Source organism: Octopus bimaculoides, chromosome 9, assembly GCF_001194135.2.
Source record: "Octopus bimaculoides isolate UCB-OBI-ISO-001 chromosome 9, ASM119413v2, whole genome shotgun sequence".
Classification (NCBI taxonomy): Eukaryota; Metazoa; Mollusca; class Cephalopoda; order Octopoda; family Octopodidae; genus Octopus; species Octopus bimaculoides.
Window position 1 is genome coordinate 10,641,581 of NC_068989.1, and position 10,689 is coordinate 10,652,269.

The 10,689-nt window shown below is 36.7% G+C and overlaps 1 protein-coding gene across 2 annotated transcripts in view; it reads left to right on the forward strand.

Annotated features, from left to right (window-relative positions):
* LOC106877344 (uncharacterized) overlaps positions 1-10,689 on the forward strand; it is a 37,503-nt gene that overhangs the window by 1,678 nt on the left and 25,136 nt on the right. For both annotated transcript variants that reach the window (XM_014926224.2, XM_014926225.2), the window contains exon 2: positions 8,783-9,153. In XM_014926224.2, the coding sequence (XP_014781710.1) occupies positions 8,878-9,153 (276 nt within the window). In that variant the 5' untranslated portion in view covers positions 8,783-8,877. The remainder of the gene's footprint in view (positions 1-8,782; positions 9,154-10,689) is intronic.

A 10,689-nucleotide genomic window follows, 5' to 3' on the forward strand; every position in this document is an offset into this window, starting at 1 on the left:
TCGTGTGTCCGATAATTTATTCGGTTTCTTCTTGACCACTTCTTCCCCTCTGTCCGTGTTCATGCCTCTGATGACTAATGAGACCGATTCTTGCATGGAAGTGTCTGTTGGAAAGTTCATTAGGGATCCGTGGTAGAGGCTTTGGTTGTTGCAGCCTCCATTTTCTTTCTTGTCGTTTCTCTCCCTTTTTCCTCTGGCGTTCAGCTTCAAAATGATTTGTCACAGTCGAAATGGAATGATGCTAGCCGGGCCTGTCTTGAGCTTCGATGTCCCAGGCTTTGGGATCGATTCCAGTAAGAGATAAATAACATTTAATGTATACAATGTAAAGGTACGAGCTACCGATAGTTTCATACATTGGAGATGCATTCTTGGTAGGTATTTATAACACGCCTTGTGTCTCCTGAAGATTGCTTGGAGATACAAGGATCAGCTGAAGCAAAGCATAAAGCATATTCTTTTATTCTTTCATTCATTTACTTGCTTCAGTCGTTTAACTGCAGCCATGCTGGAACACCGCCAGAACTTATTCTTTGTAAGCCTAATACTTATTCTATCAGTTTCTTTTGTCGAACAGCTAGATTACGGGGTTGGGGTGCTAGATTCGAACAAGAGTGGGGGTGCTAGATTCCCTTGTTCGAAAATATAAGGACACAGATCGTGTCGTATAGCCAGTTGGAGACGATGTCTCCTGGGGCTAAATTACAGCAACATTCGTCCTAAACCAGGACTGCTAAGTTATGTTGGCAATCAATCTTTACTCCATCTTACATATATAAGGTGGCGAGCTGGCAGAATCGTTTAGCATGCTGGACAAAATACTTAGCGGCATTTCGTCCGTCTTTAAGTTTTGAGTAAGAATTCTGCCGAGGTTGACTTGGCCTTTCATTCTGTCGAGGTCGATAAAATAAGTACCAATTGAACACTGGGTTCGATGTAATCGACTGACCATCTTCCTTGAAATTGCAGTGTCTGTGCCAAAATTTTAAACCATTATTACCTTACATACGTTAGTATTCACATTTATCTATATATGTTGTAACTCTATCGTTATGTGGATGTAGCATTACCGGGTGGTTAAGAAGTTCTCATCGAAATCACAGACTATAGTCTGGAGCCCTCGGAGTGAAATCGGTTAGATGGAAAGTGTGTGTGTGTGTGTGTGTGTGTGTGACGCTGATGATTGTATATATACTTTAAAGCAAACATGGGCCAAATACACTGTCGTATCACGCTGACTTAATCTGAGAATTACGTTAAGAGTACACGTATAAGTGGAATGTTATCACTTTAAGCCCATTCAATGAGTAGGATGTACAGTTGATCACACAACTGAATAAGCTTTGTTGACACTAAAGGAGACATACTTTTAATTATATTATTAAAAGTACAAGTTTGGTGTAGACCGTTTACCTTCTTCCACATTTCTAAAGAATATCTAACTCCAGTGAAATAAAGCTTGGCTGGTAATTAAAAGGTATTGGTTGTGGTTATACTGGGCTCCGCAATCTACAGTTTCATGACTTTGCTGATAGGTGAACATATCTATATGTCTCTGTTGGTCACTATTCATGAATATATGGGTGAAAATTATTTTAGTATCACAGATATTGTTTCTTTTATTGCCTCAGATCAACCTGTGATTGAGTGCACCTTAGTTTAAACGCACATAACCGTCCCGTTCTTTTTTTCTGTTGAGCACACTTAACCAGGGAACACATTATCCAACTCTCGTTTTTGTCTTTTCTAAGAAAGTACGAGGGGGGTACTGAAAAATTCCTAGCTTTAAGAGTATCGCGAAAGGCCTTGTTAGAAGCCCAACATTCCGAGTTCCTTTACAGGGCTTAGAAAACCCGAAGGACTGCTACAATAAGTGTGTCAATCTAAAAGGAGAACATGTTGAATAGAACCATAATTAACTGATCCTCCTGTATTTTCTTTTACCCAAAGCCAGGAACTTTTTCAGCACCCCCTCGTAAAGAGTATTTTTTTCTGCACCTATTACACATTTTAATTTTTTTCTTGATATATACATACTCAGGTTGACACTCACGGAGATTACCAATTCTACTGTGATTTTCGGAGTTCTTATACCATTGAATTATACATCTCGGATTACACTGACTAAAATTTTCCCTTTAATCTTTCTTTCTTTCTCTCTGTATATGTATGTATGTATGTATGTATGTATGTATGTATGTATGTATGTATGTATGCATGTATGTATGTATGTATTATGTATGCATGTAATTGTTCAATTTTATTTCAAGATCTCTTGCCAATACAGAAAGTGCCGGTTTCTAACCTAGATTCAAGACTCTTTCATTGGAATTTCAACATCAGCAACAGGCTATTTTTGTTTGTATTTATGTATATGTGCAGATTTGTATGTTTGCTCTATGTATGTATTCTCATGCATATCTAGACATGAGCATATCTAGACATGAGCATATCTAGACACACTCATATATATTTAAGTGATAAGCTTCTGTAAAGTTTTACAGACTTTTACAGTTCCAGTGAAGGACTGGATCGCCAGTCTTCGAATTAGCTTCCTCCTTTCTAATTTCTCAAGCTTGGTATTTAGGCAGCGTGTTACATATCTCAGAGCCCCAATAATACAGGTATAAACCTGAACTTGTTATCTGGAAAGGAAGAGATATAGTGGTAGAATTTAATTACGGGGGAGAGGGACAACAATATACATACATACATACATACATACATACATACATACATACACACATACATACTGTTGTAAGAAATTAGTAATAATAAATAGTGACGAACGGAAAACCCTAGTCACTATAAGTAAAGAGAAGTACGTGAAGTACCAGAGTACGTAGTAGGCAGTTATAGATAGTCGTGTCTTTACTGGTTTTACTAAGTATACTGTATACCGAAGTGGGTTCTATAATAATCCAACATTTGTAAGGATATAGCATTGGCGACGAGAAATTAATAAATTCTACAAGCAATTTACAACTCACGAGGAATTAACAACTCATGAGAAGTTAACAAACTTATAAAGTTGTGTGAATTTTACGAAAAAAAAAAAAGAAAATCGTAAAAATTATGGAAAATTCGTTGGCCGGTTTGCTCGAGTTGCAACAAATTTGTTGGCCGGTTTGCTCGAGTTGCAACAACAACTGAAAGTACGACAGAAACAATTACTATCACAGCAACAAATGCTGCAATTAATGAAGTCGTCAGGAAATTCAGAAAAAGTTTTCTCGCCAGACTATGTCGCGAACTCCATAACAAAGTTCAAATACGAACCTGACGAAGGAGTTGACGAGATGAAAACTCGTTTGATCTTGAGAAAACTGGCGGCAGCAAAACATGAACAATACAGTAATTTTGTACTCCCAAGAAAACCTTTGAACATAAACTTTAATGATACAATAGATACAGTGTGTAAAATTTTCAGTGAAAAAAGCTCATTGTTCAATATACGTTGGAAGTATCTGAACATACAGAAAAACAACGACGAAGACTAGATCACATATGCTGGAAGAATAAACAGGAAATGCGAGGAGTTTAAGCTGGACGAATTAATGCTAGATATGTTCAAATGCCTGATTTTTACACAGGGACTTACTGCCGAAAAGGTCGCAGAAGTTAGAACTTGTATTCTCGGAAAACTGAAACAAAACCAGGATGTAACCCTACAGCAAGTGTCGGAAGAATGTGAGAGGATAGTCAAATTAAGACACAACACAGGAAATTGAACGTTAAGATTGTTTCCAAGTAAAACAAGTGCGAAATAGTCAGAATAGAGATTAAGTGTTTTCTAAAAAAACACGGCAAAAATCAGGAAATAAACCCATGATTTGCATGTGGAGGTATACACCTGAGGAAAAATTGTCCATTTAAAAAAGCGGAGTGTTTTCGTTGTGGAGTTATAGGACATATAAAGACGCACTGTAGAACAAAGATGACAAAATGTCAGAACAAAGGAAAAAAAAAATAAATAGTATGTTATCAGAGGAAATTTGTAATATAACGATGAGGAAATTCGTGAAAATGAAAATCAGAAATACAAGTGTTAAAATGAAATTAAACACTAGAAGTGACATCACCATTATAAACGTAAAAATGTGGAAATATGTTGGTAAGCTGAAATTAAAAGGTAGCACATGGTGTCACAGGAAAAAGATTATATTTTTTCGGTGAATTCGTATGTAACGTAACATTGCGAGGTCAAACGAAAAAGGCGAAGATATATGTGTTAAAAAGTTCACTTAATTTATTCGGCAAAGAATGGATGGAACTATTTAAAGTATGGAATATGTCCATAAGTGTTTTGTGGAAATACAGTCGGTTCAGTCGAAGGTTCGAATGCGGCTGAGAGACTAAAAAAAAAAAAAAATTGCAGTAAAACAGAGTGGAACACATGTATGTAAGCCAAAACGAAATGAAAAATTGCCCACGATGAAAAGTAAACATTGTTCAAAAGTAGATGTTCCGTGGTCGAAACTACACATCGATATCAATGATCCTATAAATGGTTCTTACTATTTAGTGGTAGTTGATAGTTTTTCGAACTCGGAGATGGTCAAGAAAAAGTGATCTGAAAAGATGCACTGAGGCATTGATATGCAGCGCCCAGGAACAAGATCTGAGAACTAATTACACCAAGTTCCGAATAGATAAGAGTAGCGAATCGTCCCTTTGTAGGATGTGTGGCAGCAGAAGCAAAGCAATCTCACATATTGTGAGTGAACGTAGCAAGCTGGCCCAAAAGTACTACAAAAGGAGGCACGATGACGTGGCTAAGTTCGTCCACTGGAGGCTGTGTGAAAAGTACGGCCTGAACAGAGCACGGAAATGGCATGAACATGAACTAGGAGTCACCGAGAACAAAGAACAGAAGATACAGTGGGATTTTACTATCCAATATGGCTCCCTAATCGAGGCTCAGAGACAAGATATTGTGGCAGATAGAGGAAAAAACGAAACGAAGATCATATATATTGCAATACCTGGAGACGCACGCATAAGTGACTAAGAACTAGAAAAGATTGAAAAGTACAGACTACTAATTGACGAAATTGCAAGAACGTTGACTATGAGGAGAGTGTCTGTCATTCCAGTAGTTGTAGGGAACTCGGAGCACTTAACAACCAAGTTCGAGAAATATGTCATAGAAATCGGAATTGACATGAGAGCAGAGTAAGCTCCCAAAACCTGTGGTGCTGCCAACAGCTAGGATTTTGAGATTGGTACTTGGATATTGAATATTTCCTGCGATAACTAATAACTAAGCATCAAAACTTATAATGTACGGAAAGAGACCTTGTAAGACCTCTGGCAGCAGGTTGCTGTCCGCTCTCACAGAATCTACCAGAACAGAAAGACCGAGCGTTCTGAGAAGTAAAATAACAACAACACCGCTGATGATGATGATGATGACGATGATGATAATCCTTTCTACTAAAGGCACAAGGCCTGAAATTTGGGGATTACATCGACCCCAGTGTGTCACTGGTACTTAATTTATCGAACCAGAAAGAATGAAACGCAAAGTCGACCTCAGCGGAATTTGAACTCAGAACGTAAAGACTGACGAAGTGTGCTAACGATTCTGCCAGCTTACCACCTTACGTAATAATAATAATAATAATAATAATAATAATAATAATAATAATAATAATAGGAGTATCTAAGAGTATTAGAATCTGACGGAGTATATAAGACTATTAGAATCTGACAGAGTACTAACTACAGAAATGAAAATGAAAATTGAGAAGGAATACATCAGAAGGGTTAGGAAGCTAATGAAGTCAAAGCTAAATGGTCCGAATCTAGTGAAGGCTGTAAATATTTGGGCACTATAATTACTTAGCAGCTTTTGTAGATTGGACAAAAATTGAATTAGCAAAGCTAGGCAGAACTAGGAAGGAATTCAATATGAATGGAGGACTCCACCCAAGGGCAGGAGTAGCAAGATTATACCTACCTAGAAAGGAAGGCGGAAGAGGTTTAATATCAGTAGAAGACTGCGTAGAGTTAGCTACAGTAGATACAGACTCCTATGTAGGTAATATCAAGAGCTGCTAGAGTCACAGCAAGAAGTAAAAACCAGAAAAAAGAACAGAAATTATCTGACTGGCAGGAGAAGGCGTTGCATGGTAGATTCCCAAAGATAGTTTCAGCAATAGTAGTAGTGAGACATGATGTGGCTGCAGAAAGGAAAGCTGAAGAAGGAGTCAGAAAGTTTGTTAGTAGCTGAACAAGATCAAACATTAAGGACTAATTGGATAAAAGCCAAGATAGAAAAAACCAAGTAGATTTCCAATGTCGATTATCCAAATCAAAAGAGGAAAGCGTTACTCATATAGTAAGTGAATGTAGCATGCTGGCACAGAAAGAATACAAGAAAAACATGACAATCTAGGGAGAGCAATCCACTGGGAGTTATGTAGAAAGCTAGGATTTGAAAATGGTATGAACAGGAACCTAGTAAAGTACTAGAAAGTAAGAAACACAAAATGTTGTGGGACTTTAACATTCAAACTGACAGAGTAATGATGGGTATATTTGATCTTAACTCTATCTTTATTATTATTATTATTTGTTTATTTATCAGAGCTCTTAGTCGTGATGATAATAATTAGTAAGAGGAGGAGGAGGTGTAGGAGAAGGAGAGGAAGTATCATTATTATTATTATTATTATTATTATTATTATTATTATTATTATTATTATTATTAATAATAATAATAATAATAATAATAATAATAAATGCTCTGATGCAATACCAGGCAGTGTCTCTCATGGCTTCTTATCTTAATTGATTGGAAGTATTATCATGCATATTGTTTTGTTTTGGTATAAAAGATTGGCTACAGCAAATATTCTACTTAATACCACAAATTTGCTGGTCGGTTGTTTGACCTTCACCAGTTAAGCATGTTCCTTGGTGGCTGACGATATGTGCATCTCTGATCACGAGCAGAAGTAGTGGGGGAGCATTATAACTTCCTCATAACCTTCTCACACCTCTGTTTACATTTTACCTAATATCTATAATACAATACATCTTATAATAATAATAATAGTAATTGATTCATTTGTGTGCATGTATGGACTTTTATCTATGTACATTTAAATGTACATATATGTATTTATGTATTTGTGTTTATTTATGTATATCTATGTATATGTTAAAGTATGCATATATATGTGGGTTTTTTACGGTTTTTATATTTTTATATTTTTATATTTATAACTTAACCTTATGAACTTTATAAAATCTCTGAAGAGGCCTAGAGAATCATCCATGTACCTCTATTTGACAGCTGGTTTGGCAGCTGGTGTTGGTTTGTTTACGTCCTCTTAACTTAGCGGTTCGAAAAAAGAACCGATAGAAGTAACAAACTTGGAAAAATCAGTACTGAGATCGATCTGTTTGATTTAAAGGAAAAAGTAATCATCAAGTTGGAGCCCCAGCATGGCTGCAGTCCGATGATTGAAGCAAGTAAACGATAACATAAATCGAAACATTAGTTGCTAAAAGAATAATACACTTACAAATGGGATATACATAAATTAATGATATCGTATAGGAGAACTTTAATTCTCTCACCTTATATTAGATGTCATATAAAGTTTTATTTGATATATTTAGATTTATTTGATATCATAGGAAAACACAAACTTATTGTCTGTTGTCATTTCCATTGCTTTACTGTCGACATCTATTTCAGGTGCACTCAGCCTTTGAAGGACCTAAACCTGTGTATGAAGAAAATATATTTTGATAAATCATACAGGGTAAAGGATATTGCGCAATTAACCAGATCGTTACTTTCAAATGCGTCATAAGTTTTCACGTGTATTAATTTTACTTTCTGGAAATTTGGTTTTTAAAGAATAGAATGATTGAAGAAAATAAATCGTCACACAATAGAACTTTTGTATCTTCCCCAATCCGAAAAGGAGGGCAGATGAGGATGGGGAGGGGGGGGGGTAGGAAATCCACGACAATTACAAAAGTACTGTATAAGTAAATTAATGTAGGTATGTCATACCTGAGTTGTTCGAAGTGAGGGATTGGCAGAAACAGTACACTACACACACACACACACACACACACACACACACACACACACACACACACACACACACCACACACACCACACCACACACACACCACACACACACACGCGTGCATGCTCGGGTGTGAAAGAAATTGCTGTCATAAACACTGAAGCTAGTAAGAAGTGAAGTTATATTATAGAGTGTCCTACAAGCAAATCTCAGTGGAAGAGCAGAAGCTCTTGCAGTGTTCTTGAGATAAAAATTCAAAATACATAGGTACAAGACTTTGTGATTTATAATTTTTCTGTCTGGTGACCAACACTAAAAGCTTATGTCTTGTTTTATATAGCAAATGACAAAAGATAAATAAGCAAACTTTATATCATAAGTACTAAATTACAAAAGCAAAAATTAATCACATATGTATACATGTATGTATTTATGTGTATATATATGTGTGTGTGTGTGTGTGTGTGTGTGAAAAGCCCTGTCATAACTAGCCCAAAACTTTGAGTCGCAAGCCTGACTCATCCAAAATAAAATATATCATTAATCTCTGCTAGGGTGTGGGCACCCTTTATTTTTTGGTAGTCGATACTAAACGGGTACACACACTCACGCGCGCATACACACACACACACACACACACACACACACACACATACACATGCATGCGCACACTTTCAATGTACAATCACTTTTATAATGATTTCTTTCTTTTGTCTCCAATGATTCAGCAATTTTTAAAACGGAAAATAACAGGGAAGGATTACATTTTATGAGGAAAAATATAAACAACTGACTGTTTTCTACGAGACATTTCTCACGCAAGATGTCGGAGTGTCCATCTTCAGAATGTGGGACGCTGAGCGAGGAGAAAGTGCAAAGAGCTTTGGTTATGCTGAATATTGAATTTAGCGAAACACTTTCAAAGCAAGATAAGTGTAAACTTCTTCAAGACAACATCATGAACACAGACAATTTACCAATCATGTTTGATATTATGGATGTGTTGTCGGTATCGAGTAAGGGAGCAGCAACAGTTCAAGAGATGAGAGAAAGAATAAATATTCAACTGATGTCAAAAGAAAGTTGCGCAAATGACGAGGTAAGATTACTTTTCTACAATAACTTATTTCCATATACGGGTACAGACATTCATGCGTACATAAGTATACATAAGTATACATAGTTAATTGCAGAATAAAACCGTTAGGTCATCGACTCGAAAAGCCGTAGCCCACCAATGACCACATATAAGAAGTACAACATAAACCACAAAAATCAAATTAGTAAAGGGAGGTCAAAATTTTTATACATAAGAATAAAAATCGATTAAAAATGCAATAGAATAATATAAATAAATAAATAAACAGCGATTAAAAAAGTATACATATGCACACACACACACACACACACACACACACACACACACACACACACACACACACACACACACACACACACACACACACACACACACACACGCACGCACGCACGCACGCACACACGCGCGCGCGCGCGCGCACACACACACACACACACACACACAGATACATATATATAGTGTGTGTGAGTGTGTGTATGTATGAATGTATGTATACGTTCTAGGGAATCAGTGCATGAATTCGTTCAAATATGTCTACCCACCAGCAGATGTGTGTGTGTGTGTGCTTATATTTACACGCGTTCGCACACATATACACGCACGCAGACTCACCCCTACACACAAACGTGCATATACATGCACAAAGATGTAATTATTCTCTAGTGTTTCATGTAAGGTCGATATTGAAACAGATAACCCTATATTCTGCCCTTAAAAATGGTTTCACCATTTTATTTAATAGTCGTAGTCAAGATAACTTGATTCAGGTGATTAAATACACGCATGTGAATACACACAGATACACACAGACACACACACACACACACATATATATAGGTATATACAAATATTTATATGGGTGAGTGGACAAACAAACAAAAAAAAGAGGCACTCAGCATATTTAGTAGGAATTACATATATCATTGTTTAAAACGGTTTGATTCGCCCCAGTGCAACTTGAAATTTCGATGGCTTTTTACAGAAACCTAACTCATCAGGCTTAAACAACCGAGCCTAAGCCGGCCGAGCTAGATTACCGTTAAGAAGTCAACGAAACCTCAAGTTGCATGAAACCGAATCAAACAATTTTAAATAATATAAATTTATACATACACAGACAGACAGACATACGAGGAGGTGCTGAAAAGTTCCTGGTTTTGAGCGAAAGAAAATACAGGAGGATGAGTTAACTATGTTTCTATTCAATATATTCCACCCCCACCCCGCTCAGTGGCCCTACAGTGTTTCTAAGCCCTGTAGGAGAACTCGGAAGGTCGGGCCGCCAGCCAGGCCTTTCGTGGTAACTTTAAAGTCAGGAACTTTCAACCCCTTGAACAAGTGTCTTCTACTATAGCCTCGGGCAGGCCAAAGCCTTGAGAGTGGATTTGGTAGACGGAAACTGAAAAAAAGCTAGTCGTATACAAACATACATACATACATACATACATACATACATACATACATAAATACATGCATGCATGCATGCATACATACATACATACATACATATACACATACATATATATACACACACAC